At 39.6% G+C, this 14,202-nt stretch overlaps 1 protein-coding gene across 5 annotated transcripts in view; it reads right to left on the minus strand.

Annotated features, from left to right (window-relative positions):
• The window catches only part of CTNNA3 (catenin alpha 3), a 399,590-nt gene that overhangs the window by 158,838 nt on the left and 226,550 nt on the right, over window positions 1-14,202 (minus strand). For all 5 annotated transcript variants that reach the window (XM_086900642.1, XM_086900643.1, XM_023930192.2 and 2 more), the window contains 2 exons: window positions 6,703-6,783; window positions 1,573-1,725 (listed from right to left, as the gene is read on the minus strand). In XM_086900642.1, the coding sequence (XP_086756768.1) occupies window positions 1,573-1,725; window positions 6,703-6,783 (234 nt within the window). The remainder of the gene's footprint in view (window positions 1-1,572; window positions 1,726-6,702; window positions 6,784-14,202) is intronic.

Below are 14,202 nucleotides of genomic sequence, written 5' to 3' on the forward strand. Positions count from 1 at the left end.
CAGCTAATACAACAATAGGAGCTGTGTAATTCAACAAAAGGAGACTGTGTGCAGTCTCTCCTTAGAAGTAAGTTTTCTGCACTGTAGGCAGCACTCTGAGTCACAGCATAAATATAAATATGTACACACACTCACTGTGTATTCACACATACAGCAAGATCAGTCTGGACTTTGCAGGCAGTGAATCTGTGCAGCCATCAGTCTCTAATCACACACCCACACTCCTGGCCAGCTACTCCTTGCATTTGGGACACAAATTCAAACCCATGAAAGAAAACCAATGTTGGATTTTAGGGTTATGTCTTCTAAAATGAGTAATGATTTGGGTATTTCAGCTCGACTCAGAAATTCAGTCAGGTTACTTGATCTTCAGTGACTACCTGCTCTTAAGTCACTTCAGGATGGTTTAGCTTCAGTATTAAAAATCAGAAAAGCTTGGAACTTGGAGTTTCAGCTTGATTTTGCAGCATGGTCAAAATCAGATACTCTTGTAAATCAAAGAATAACAACTATTCTTATTGTGTAATCATGTGACCACAAAGAGAAATATAAATGCAATACCCTACTTTTACTTTAGCTCTTTACCTATTTTTCTTTCATTTTCTCTGGATCATTCAAGGTGAATTACTAATTCTGACCCAAATAGTTTTCCTAAGTGAATTTTCAGCTGCAGAGTGAATTCATTGATTTTTTTTTCCCCCCATTTTTGCATTACTGCACACAAAAGCACCAGAAGCTAAAAACCCCACAAAAATTACTTATGCATTCCTTCCAGGCACTTGAGATAATATTGCTGTGAATTTTTGACTTTAGTATGCCAGCAGTGTTGCAAGCTGCAGCTGAAATGAGTTTGGGTCAGTGCATATTTAGTCACATTTGCAGGACTGATTGTCCAACAACCCAACATCTCCCCCAGCCGTGTTTGCAGATCTCTTAGTGCTGAAGAAGAGTCATTTATAAGCAATGAGGAAGTAGAGCCTTTAGAAATGAGCACTGAGTCTCCAGTGTAAGCAGGGATTCGTTTAGCACGCAGGCAGGAGCTGGGCTCGGTGATCCATGTGGGTCACCTGGATCCACATTTCCACCTGGGAATATGCAGTGACCCTGGCAGCGGGCTCCTGGCTCTGAGCTGGGTCAGAGCCCCACTTCCCCTCCAGCACATCCCTGCACAGCTCACAGACTTTCCCAGCTGGCAAACAGCACTAACACAGTGTCTCCTGAACTCTGGGCAGCAGGTCCTGAGTGCTGTGAGCCAATACTCCCAGAAACACACATTTAGTGAAGCTCCCACAGAACACCTTAGTGGAAAGGCTTACACCTATTTCTCAAATTCTAATTGCACACCATCTAATTTCTATGCAATGAAATGCTACACAAGCACAAAACCCTGTGTTCTACTACATACCATTACAGGAAAATGAAGTACATTCACTATTACCCAAGGCCACTTATTTATTCCTTCCTGAAATGCCAGCCCTGAACATTTTTTGATAGCTGCCAGCAAAGGGAGTGTTCAGTGGCAAGCCACTCACACCACATATTCCAGAAAAAGTGCAATTCCATCAAACATACCTCCACAAGCCTGCTGGTATGTTCTCGAAATATAGCAGCATATTCCTTTATTTCTTTCTCTCTTCCATTTTTAGCAGCTTCAATGAGAACGAGCAGTGGAACGGTGGTGTCTAGGAAGGAGTCTGAGATGTGATCTATGATAGCTTTCCGGAGCTGCAGAAGAAAGCAGTACATCAGTACCTGCTAACTGGATTACTCATTAAAGTCTGCTGTAATTATTGTCCATCCCTGTTTCTAACATCAACACCTACAGACTGTACTCCTGCATTATTGGCAACGTAGGTCTGAGACCTGTGGCAGCTACAAGTTCTGTGTTACACAGAGAAATATATTTCATTTGAAGGACAACTTTAATATGCCACTAGGTAAATATGCCTGTTTGTAAGTGTTTGTACAGATAAAACACTACAACATGTACTGGTTCTCTTGAAATCCAGGGAGCCAAACAAATATTCCTCCTCCTTGATGAACAGGCTACTTAAGAGATGTTACATGTGAAAAATTAGTTAGCCCAGACCTCGTATCTCCTGGGTATTCTCCCTTGTAATTCAGATGCCAAGGGAGAAGGTCATTTAATCTTACAAAGAAAATATTAATTCAATCATGTTTGTACTCACAAAATAGCTACATCCCATGACTTCATAATTGCAAAACTACCCAAGTGTTTCTTTCTGGGAAACCCAGTGACACGGTCTGGTTTGAAGAATGGCAGCCTTCGTGGTAATTATGTCAATGAGATTACTGATTGTGCCACCTGATAATGTATTAATAGAGCAAGAAGATCTATAAATGAGACTGGAGTTCAATTTTCTCTGCTTAAATTAACTGTTCTTGAACTTCTAACTTAAATTATTAAAGAAGTATAACATTCTGCTATAAATTACCTGTCTGAAATTCGGCTTCAGAGAAGCTTGTAACCGATCACTGGGACATTACTTCACTTAAAAGGTTATTTTGCATGTTCCCTACACATGACAGCTGCTCATTTAGATCATGCAGCACTACAACAAACATACCAACTGGAACAATAGATGAAATGCAATTTATTATTAAATGCACTGAATTTCCTACTCCCAGTCCAGAATTTTTGCAGTATATAGAGAAGATATTGATTGGAACAGGGAAGGATGTAAATGTTTCTAAGCTCATCACACTGTTGCCAGAGCACTGTTTCCACTTGGTGTTTTATTCCAAGGTATCTGTGTGAAAAATCAGTAGCAGTAAAGGCTCCTACCAGGAGAAAAATAGAAAAAACCCCACAATCTTTTTGATGCTGCTGTGTCTGCAGATAGGGCAGTGACCATGCACAGCAGAAAGGGCAGTGGGGAAATCTGCTGATTCTCAGACAAGATCTGGATATGAATTCCACCACTGGCTTTCAGATAGCCTCAGCACCTCAAGTCAGCTTTCCTTGACTTACCAGAGGGACAGACAAACACAAGCAATTTATGTTTGGAATGGCTTCTTTGTCTCCTAACCTACTGCAGCCTACCACATTAGGATATACTGTCTGGACACACTGCATGTTTGCAAAGTCATTTACAAAGACAGAGGCTGTTGGATTCCAATACAAAATTGGATTTCTTACATTCTCAGCTTTATTCAGGCTGGAATTTAAAAAATAATAATAAAAAAAAGTTATTAGAAAGTTTTACTTCCAGAAATAAAATACATTGAACCTCCAGTCCTGCCAAGTTACCTCCTAAGATTTCTCTGTTGTAAAGGCTCCACTAAAGAAAACAGATATTCTTGCCTGTTTAAAATTAGGTACATGAATGTGACCTTGAAGAGTCACAGTTTAAAAATTAAGATTGCCATTTACAAAAAAACAACAACAAAAAGTTGTGTAACCGTCATACCTGTGGCAAATGATTGGTTATCTCCACCAGAAATATTCTGGAGTTCTGTACCGCCCCGAGTGCAGGACTTCCACAGCCTTAGCACAGTGTCACTACAGTAACCTCAGGCACATTTGTGGTGAGCTTCAGGTACCCAATTTCAAACCAGCAGCCTCATTTTATCTCTCATTACATAATTCTTTGCTATAGCTTGTCACTGGTTTTCTCGGCTTAATTAACCTCTCAAACAGAAATTATCATTACTATTTCGTTCTAAGAAATGCTCTATCCTGCAATTATGCAGCAAAATCACTTCTTCAAAAAAACAGAGATAATGCTGTGTCTTTGCTGAACACAAACAAGTCTGAAATTATGTTCCTCTTGCAGCTCTGCAAAGGAATACGTGAAGCTGAGAGTTGCAACAAAGAAATACAACACAGAAAAAGAAGGAAAAGACAAAAGAAAAAAGGAGTATCTGAGGCAATATCTATTTCTTCTCATGCTAATCCTAACAAGCATTTCTCCCATGACTTGGTAAGTCTGTTTCTGACTCTGGCCACCTGTAGGGCCAAATGCTAAAAGCTGAGTAGCCAGGAGGGAGGCATAGGAGCAAAGGACAGCACCAGTAGTGCCAGCACACAGTCCTAGGAAAGTTATTGTGCTATAATTAAACTTTTTCTCGTATTTTTAAGTGAAAGAGACACCAACAGAAGAGGGAGAGGAGGGGGAGGAGGATGTCTGACAAATTGTTTTCTTCTTAAGATGCAAGGTCTTACCCTTTGAGCACACTGTTACAGAAGCATGGAGAATTTTTGTTTTGATATCAAAATGCATTAAAAGAAAACCACCGGAACATGTTGTTTATAAAACATGGGGCATAAGGTTGTCAAAAACAGTGGAGGGTAGAGAAAAAAATGCCAGCAGCTGTTTGCAACACTATTCAACACCAGCAGTGATGAGCACAGAAAACTGTTTGCCTCCACTTGCCTCTTGCCTTACTAGATGACCCTGGCAAAAGTCCTGCACAAACCTCAGAGCAGTTTTTCCTGAGGGATCTCCCTTTCCAATTTTGAAGCAGAGCCAGCAAGGCCATCTCTTCTGTGTCCAGAAACAGCTACCCATGATGAAGAAGTTACATAAAAACGTAAGAATATCACCAGGAATAACATTTATGAAAACAACAAACCAGCAGAACAACCACAGGAGAAACATCTGTGCAGTCCATTCATGCTACACTGGGAAAGAACTGGGAGGCAAGAACTGAGGATGGTAATTTCACATAATTACAAATTAGAACGAATATGCAATTCCTTCCTGGCTGTTTGTGCAGCTCTCCTTGGCAGGGAAGCAGTGATCCAGGTAAAACTGCACACACAGAAATGACATGCACATCTCCAGCACAATACAAGTTCAAATCAAAACAAAGATCAGTTTAAAATCCCTGGAAGTGCTGGCCAAGCTCCTGAAATGAATGCAAACAACTTCCCTTGAAAAGCCTGAGAGTTTTGACAGCTGCCTGTTGTGGGGACAGCTACTGCTGCCTTCAGTCTTGCCAGACACAAGCCCTTCTTCAGTCCCCTCGCTGTGGGGTGCAGAGGTGTTCCAGAGGGGCCCAGGGCAGCAGCTGACTGGGACAGCACCTCTCTGATGGTTTGCTTTGCTGGCTGCCACTGAAGAGATTTTAAAAATACAGCTTTATAAGGTTTCATCTTTAAGGCTAGTTTTGCAGAGTCCCAGTCATGCCTGAAAGCAGAGCACACTGCACACCACAGCCCTGAATCCACTGAGAGCACCTGATGCAACACCAGCACAGGTTCAGAGTGTACTAAAAAAATAAAGTATCATAAAAGCTGTAAGAGTAGAGCAAACAACAATTTTCGTGTTTCTTGTAAAATTTCTAGGAGACAGAATAACAAATGTTTGTAAGTGAAAGCAAGTAAGACTCTGCTGCAGTATCTGCATGCACAAATTCACTATTTCTTGTCTCCCAGATCAGGAATTAGGCATGCAGTAAGCACTCCTCCTAAAACAATTCTTATGCAATTCATATGTATGAACATAGAATTGGAGGAAATAGGTAAAATATTTCTCATAAATGCTTTCCAGTGGAAAAAATGTCAAGAAGAGCAGAGCTGTTCTGGTAAGAGAAAATTACTGGTTCTAGATTGACTATAAATTGGGCATGATTACATCCAGCCTGAACGTTTTCCAAAGGTTTACAGAAAGACACAAATTGAATTAGTGAACAGCTTTTAACCACTGTAACAGAGTCAATAAAGTGTTTTAAGCTAGAGTTTAATTAACTCTTGGAAGGAAATGAATGGAAGGGTTCCTAGATACACTGAGCTGGTGATGCAGGTCTCTGCACTGAACACATTTTGGACAGAATCTAAGCAGAAACCAAATAGCTACTTAGTTGAAAATACTGTATTTATATGATATTCTCATTTTTCAAGGCTTCCCCTGACTGATTATGGGAGCAGGAAGGAATTTATTCCTCGTCTTGAAGCACAAGCTGGCTTGCAAGACTGAATGTGAAGTTGGGAGGGATAGTCTTCCACCAGGGAGTCGATAAACAGTTTGAGCTAGAGACAGGATGAAAGAGGTGTGCTCTTGTTCTGTGCAGCTGTAAATTTTCATGCACTTGGTTGGGGCAGCCTGGCTGAGAGCACTACTGACTTTCCAGGGGATTTTCTTTCTGAAAAGGCACATTATACACTTTCCAGCATAATTTGCAGTTTTTCTCCAAGATATTTATTGCAGAGAAAGGGTGTGAACACAGCTGATGCCTACTGCTAACCTTCTTCCCTTCACTGAAGGTGTGGATCCTGCTCCATGTTTCACATTAGTTTTAGGACACTGGGATGTAAAATGGGGGGCAGACTGTGGACTGGGTGTTCCAAGGACCCTCTTGTGTGGTGAGAGGTCTCACAACCATAAAGACCCACCATAGTGACTCAGTAGTTCCTTCAAGGTGCCTGTCAAGATTATTGAAAATTAAATATATCTTGATGGCCAGAATACATCACTGATAGATATCTACAGCAAATGTATCTAGACATGTATACATACAGATATATATTCAGTATCATTTGGCAGGGTTTTCTCACAGAGTTTTGAAAACTGGTATGTAATATATATAAATATTCTGTGGAATGGTGTAGTTGTCTTCAATACATTTTATTATGGGGAAAAAAAAAATCATATTTTCAAAATGCATAAACTGAAAATAGCAAATTGGAGAAGAATCCCTGAAGGCCTTTTCCCACCTTTCACTGGCCCAGGTGCTCACCTGCCTGCGGAGGTCTCTGGTCCTCTTGCACATCCCTTCTATGGCCTCGTTCAAGGCATCGCTTCTCTCTGCCTTGTCAGCCTGCAACCAACAGAACAGAAAACACTCACTGCCTGCCTGCACTGATCCCCCAGCAAGCACATTCTGTGTGTCCCCAGTGCATCAGAGCGTTTGGGAAATGGGACATGCCGAAGGATTTTTCCAACATTCATAGTATTTTTCATACATTTCAAGAGCCAGTAGCACACTATTCACAGAATGCCAATTTGTGATGTTAAGCATAATTTGCTGAATCAAAACATATGCTTTAGAAGCAGTATACAGGAACAAAATAAACACTTCTTAACTTCTGAATTTCTGTAATACTCCCAGGGTAATCAACAACATGAACAGAATTATGATGATAGTGATGATGGTGATGATGATGATTAATAATAGTAGTAACAACAACAACAACAATATTTATGGCAATCCATTAATACCCTATTCATGTGAAAAATAATGTTCTCTCTCTATAAACAGTGTATAAATTCAGGTGCCCACAATGCAGTTGGGTTATGCTTTTGTCTGCAGTGTTCCTTATTTTCCTTCTGTAAAACAGAATGGGTGAGTTTCAAAATGTCCAAGATGTTGCAATGCAAACACTGCCCATGAAATGGCAATCTCTTCATCCCACAGCACATTCATCCTCAGCATCTAGTAGACTGAGTTCTTGAGATACTTGAGAGGTCTGAAGAGAATCCGCTTTACTTTCTGAACAATTTTATTTTTTTATTTCTATCTATAAGGAAAGTGCTTCTACCATCGTTACCTATTTGAAAGGTGTACTTGACACTCCACTGGACTGCCCAGTCTTTGTTCCCTACAATTTTACCATAATACTCCTGTGCCTACTAGCTGGTTTGAACTCGTTTTTCTTCCTGTTAGTACAGACACTACATGAGAATCCAAAATGCCTGGTGAACTCTGTTTGTCTAAAGCAAGCAATCATCGCTCCCTACCTTGGAGTGCCCTGGTCCAAAGGAAAGAACCACAAATAGCTTTACACAAAGTCAGCACACATGACATTTACAGCACAAAGAACCAGACTCTCATAAATGCCAAGCAAAAGCTATGTACACTGACCATGCTATTTGGACTTCACTTACCAAACACTGGGAAGTCTCTATTATGAGCATGACTGTCCCATTTTATAAATAACATTAAAATTAATAGGAAAATCGTAATATCTCATTAGGCACCCAGGAGTATAAGCTCGTTATCTATGTATCATACTTCAATCAGAGTTATTTCCTTACTAAAGAAACCTGTGAACAGGACAATAAGCTTAATATTCAAACAAAGATTAGAGATGGCAAGCAAAGAACTCTTATATTAAAATGTGCAATGTCATAAACGCCTTGAAATTATTATCACATACCTATCAACTGAAAGGAAAAACTGCTTTAAAAATTGAGCTTGTATTTTCAGGGAGATTTAGAAAATCTCCTATGACTTATCTCTGAAACTGCCTACAGTCTTTGCAGGGAACAGATGATCAAAACCAGGTCTTGGAGAAAGGTCTGAACCTCACCTTAAAACCTTCAGGGAATCCCTGGAAGTGGATACTCGCTTTTGTTCCACAGCAATGCCATCATTTCTTGTAGCAAGGCTTACACAGGAACTGAAGTATAAATAATGACTTCTCTATTATGCTTTGCAAGCTCTTGTCAGCCTTGACAACAAAATGATCCCTTCTGAACTGCTAGGTAAACAGGGCCAGGAAAAACCCTGTGGGTACGACTCAGATTATGGCTATGCATTTTCAGACTACAAAAATGCACTGGCATATCTTCTGAAAGCTTTATATTTAGAGCCTATTTTTCTACAAAAATAAAATCATTGTAAAATATTGGGATATTTTTCAAATTCTCTGGTAATCTGTAACTTCAAAGGTGGCCACTAATGATACAACTGGCTCTAAGCTAACCTAAACCTTTGAAGCAGCTAATATTAAATAACCTCAGGCAGTAAGTGGCATAAAATATTGAACAGTGAACAAGTTAAAGACACGTTATTCTCAAATTCTTAACATAATGGTCAATGTCTAGAAAGCAAAACTAACTAGAAATTAAATTCTTCTTCATCTCATGTTTTCCCTAAGAAATAAATCCACTACAAATGCACTGTAAATGCAGCTTCAGGCTGGAGAATATGGACAAGCCCAGACTGCAGGTAACCTCATAACTGCAGACTCTAATTCTTCCCTGAAGAAATGTAAACATCAACAGCCCCACACTCCAGTCTGGGTAAATCCTCAGGAACTTCTAAACCCTGTGCAGTCTTTTCCAGTTGGGGGACACGTGAGATCTCCACCTGGGATTGACCCCAACACCTCCACACCCAGCAGAGTGCGGCTGGCTCATCCCCAGCCATGGAACCCACATGCCTGGGGGTGAAATACTCTGCATCTGCTTGGCAATGGAATCCTTCTGGTGACTGCTGGACTTCATACAAGCCTATCCTGAAATAGTTCCTTCCTGTAGAGAGTGACTGATTTAGGGAAATGTGAATTATGCACATTATTCTGGGTCTGGAGTTTAAAAATCAGGCAGGTGAGCCTTTCAGTTATTCTGCACTTACCTACTGTTTTTTTCCTGTAAAATATAATATAATATAATATAATATAATATAATATAATATAATATAATATAATATAATATAATATAATATAATATAATATAATATAATATAATATAATATAATATAATATAATATAATATAATATAATATAATATAATATAATATAATATAATATAATAATATAATATAATATAATATAATATAATATAATATAATATCACATCACATCATATCATATCATATCATATCATATAACATTATATTATATTATATTGTATTCTATTCTATTCCATTATATTACAAAATATAAAAAAATAACAGCTATGTGGCTCCCTTGTGAAGGTCCTAAAAGCAATATCCAGTTCCTATTTCAATGCATTTTTAACATTTGAAACATTTTACACGCACTAAGTCACAGTGTTATTAATATTCCACAGAGTGAAAATAAGTATTTTTAATTAACACTGGCTAGCCTGAAGATAAATGCTGGGTACTGCAAATAATACAGGCCCATCTATTTTCCACACTGGCAAACAACATTAGTTGAATGTCACAAAACCCACATGTGCAGAAAATGGTTCCTGCTGGATTTCCATTGAGAGCAGGACACACTTGGGGCAGATTCTCAGCAGGAACGCATGGCCATGTCCCCTCTGGTTTGATGGAATTTCCAGCAGCGGGGTTCTGTGACCTTGCCAGGCACTGCAGAGCCTCCTGCAGCCCCAGGTACACAGGTACAACCCCTGATGTCTGCACAGCCTGGCAGGACTCAAAAGGTGTCCAGCCAAACCCCTGCAGATGCCAACAGCCACCAGCGGCAACAAGGGCTGCAGGAATTGCACACTTTGTAGAGCTGATCTCAAACAAAGGACTATAGGATACTCTGAGAAGGGCTTTAATTTCACTTTATTGATACTCCTGAAGGCCCACAAATGTTTGCCTGATAGTTGCACTGATCAGGAGATTATAAGGAAGATATGGGCAGAACTACTTGAGTGATCATCTCATCTCTTCTAGTACTTAGGCTAATGTTCCCATATTTAATGTTCCGTGCCAGAAATTAAGCACGTGTTCTGTTTAATGGGATATGTCTGTTCCTAAATGGTCATTGCACAATCTTGGGAGGAATAAATAGGAAAAAAGTCCAATCTACTATCATGATTTTCTTTGTTTATCCCAGAATGACAGAAGGGTATGAGTTGGAAGGGATTTTAAAGCCCATCTCACTCCAAGCCCCTGCCATGGCAGGGACACCTCCCACTGTCCCAGGTGCTCCCAGCCCCAATGTCCAGCCTGGCCTTGGGCACTGCCAGGGATCCAGGGACAGCCCCAGCTGCTCTGGGCACCTGGGACAGCCCCTGCCCACCCTGCCAGGGAGAATTTCTTTCCCCTGCCCTCTGTCAATCGTCTCCAGCAGCTGCACCATGACTCTGTGATAAACAGCTTTTGATAGAGTTCCATGTATCCAAAACCAGGTTTAGTTAAAAAAAGACTAGCACATTTATCAAAATCAGTTCTCTATGGAAGTATTAAAAAAAAGAAGCCAAGCTAAAAGGTAAACACCAATCAATACTACAATAACTTTAAAAATGTCAGAGCTCTAATTAAATGACTGACTGTTTCAGCCTGCATGTTGATTGAAAATAACCCCACACTCATCAATTAGAGAGTCCCATACATTGCACCTTAATTTCAAAAAACCCAAAAAACAAACTGTCTTAGGTAGGACATTACAACCAAGTCACAGCCACTATAGAGACAACAACCTTTTTATGTTTGTTGTTAAAATTTAGCGTGTAACATATAATGTTTGGGGTTTTTTGCATATGGAATTTATAAATGGTTCTTTTTTTGATTTAGAAAGTCACTGTGAATTCTAATCAAAATCATAAGATTATAAGAAAATTGTATAAAAAGCAATTTTACAATTTATTTTGCAGTATGAAGCAATTTTGTCATTACTTGGGACATTTCCACACTTTTTTTTTGCATATACAGCTTATAAAAACCCTGATCTTTCAAATCCTGTGGTGGAACTCAACTAAGTAAAGACATCTACAACATCTGTCTCAAAAAAGCCCCAAAGAAGCCCATGAACCTTTATAAATTCAATCCTGTTGCAGTGTTCATTTACCCCAGCTGGTTCACAGCTGCCAGAATAAGTTAACACCGTGCTTCAGTTATCAGTAACTAAATAAAACTAATGCCACTTGCTACACTCTTTGCTAGGAAGAGACAAAGGGTTTGCCACCTTGAAGGTCACACAGAGAGAAGGAAATCCCAGATAACTGTTTGCCTGTGTGAGAAATGCCAAATGTGGAGCAGAACCTCCTTGTATTCCTTTGTACCAGTCTGGATACCACTGGGCCCTGGGATTTGGGGATTTGTCCCTTAAATGCAGAATTCATTGAAATATTATTTTACCCTTTGATTTTTCAGCTTGTTGTTCAAAGTGCAGTGTCCAAGTGAAAGCCAAGACTGCTGGTTGGAGGTGCCAGGTCTGGTTAAACACAGCAGAACCAAACAACAAGCTCCTCCAAACCTGCAGAACTCAGTGGACAGGTCTGTGTCGGGCTGGAACTCAGAAATAAATGCACCAGTTGTTTACAGTTCTTCTTTTCAGGTATGTCTCATGCTTTCAAACCAAATGTTTTCCAGACCTCTTGGTTCCCCCCCATCTGGAATTAACTCCTCGAGCACAAGCAACCCCAGTGAAACATGGAACTATTTCCACTCACATGGAACTATTCACTGCCTCAGAAATCTCTCGCGTGAACATTTCAGAAGTTATTCAAGGAATCCTCTGACAAGGCAGTTAAGGCAGAACCTGACATTTCTGACATTTTTCCTTTGAAAAGGTAAAAGCTCCCAGGCCTTTTCATGCAGCATTTCAAAGCCCATTTTCACTGCACATCAAAAGCTTGGGAAGGAAAATTAATTTAGAAGTACATTTATTACCTTTATTTTTTAATACAGGAAACACAAAGGAATAACCCACAAGTACTTTAAGATGAAAATCACCACCTCCATCAGTGCTACAGATTCCCTACTCTAAACACACCCACCCTGGTGTGACTTTTTCAGGACACGTGACTCAAGAAAACCTATTTCTGTGATAAACAGGTAAGCATATTTTTTTTGAAGGGGTATGGAAAATCATATGCAAGTGAGCAAATAAGGACTCCTTCATGTGGAACTGTTTCTCATTACAGACAGGGTTTTTTCCTCAACAGCTTCAATATGAGATTGTCATTTTCCTCCTCTCCAAGCCCTCGTGGAATACTCCCTATGGATGTAATGCTGTGAGACGTGAAGTACCTCATAAGAAATTAATTACCTCAACTCCACTGCTACAACTGGAGTACTAAGGGCTCTCCTTCCTGTGTCAATTACCCTTTTCCAATCAATGTGCAGGAACAGCCTAGAATTTAAAGCCTCTCAGCACAACTGTTTTTTGGCATTCAGTTACACATAGTTTGTAAGACTCCAAAACAAATTTCGAATTTCATTCTAGATAAGCACACATCAAACAGCCTAAAAACCCCAGAATTTAGAATGCATAACACTTTAATTATTAGAAAACACATTGAAACACTGAAATCTGCAGATCCAAATTAATCCTGAAATCTCAGAAAGAACTATGTTGCTGGAATATGCATAATAGTGCACATTTTAATCCACTCTCCAAAACACTGGTGTCAGTCAGCTGAAGGTGTGGAGGGTGGCCAGGTTGTCTCAAAGGACAGAGCTGGGATCTTTGTCCCTGGGATAATAAATTCTCTTGGAAGTGACTGGGATCCAGTCATAAGAGAAGACAAGGAACCTCCACCATTCTAAATTTTTATTGTTTCTTTCTAATACTTAAGACAAATATCTCCTTTTATCAGTTTTTCTCCTACTTTTTCACATTGGGAATGTTAGAAAAGTTCAGCATGACTCCAAGGTGATCCTGAAGAAACACCCAGACTTTTCCAGTACTTATTTAGGGACAGGTGTCCCAGGAAGTGTCACATGTGTCACAACCCGTGTGTTGCAGAGCAAATACAACAATCTCTTATTAACAACCATCACTGACTACTTCTAAAGCAAAAACCAAACGCCACAGGCACTTCATATTTGAAATACGACCATCTTAGAACTTGATAGAGAAACCTTAAAGGCCAGTAGTACTTTATTTTGGTTTGTATTCAACTCCAGGCCCATCAGAGGAATCAGCAGGGAGTAAAAAGGACATTTAATTTCTTTTAATCAGATGTTAGTGTCATTCACAGATGATGCAGGAAGGAAAGGCAAACCTAAGTAGAAATAGAGCAATACTATCGAACTGACAGCAAGAAGTATACTTGAGGTTAATCTGCCTTTTACTAAGAAGCAATTTTCTAAGTTTCTAGTATGGAAGTTTTTAATTGAATATCCATCTACCTTTCACCAAAGTGTTCTGGCAGTTTTACAGCAGCAAAATAGAAAATTAGTTGGAAAAAATCTCGTTCTACAGCAGCAGCATAAGACTTTCCTATGATGAACTATCATATAAATTGCTTGGAGATTATATGCTGCTATGAGAAAGAGGAAGGGGATGGAGGGAGAAGAGAATTCAAAATAAAATATAGTGGAGTGCTGAGACAGTCCTTCTCATACAGATTGTTTAAAAGTCTTAGCTGTACTCTAAATCTGAAAGTTATGGTCTTAAACAGCAGCTATAAATAGGGAAAAATGTCCAGCAGCAAGGCACTCTCATTCTGCCTTACCTAGAGACAGGCTGAGTTAGTGCAGGTTCCAAAGTGGCACAGCAAAGGCACAGACTGCATTTTTCAAGGAATCAAACACAAGCTTACTGTGGCTTTTGAGGTGGTATTTTAATGTACAATGTGCTACACA

Source organism: Cyanistes caeruleus, chromosome 8 (genome assembly GCF_971803275.1).
Source record: "Cyanistes caeruleus chromosome 8, bCyaCae1.hap1.1, whole genome shotgun sequence".
NCBI lineage: Eukaryota > Metazoa > Chordata > Aves > Passeriformes > Paridae > Cyanistes > Cyanistes caeruleus.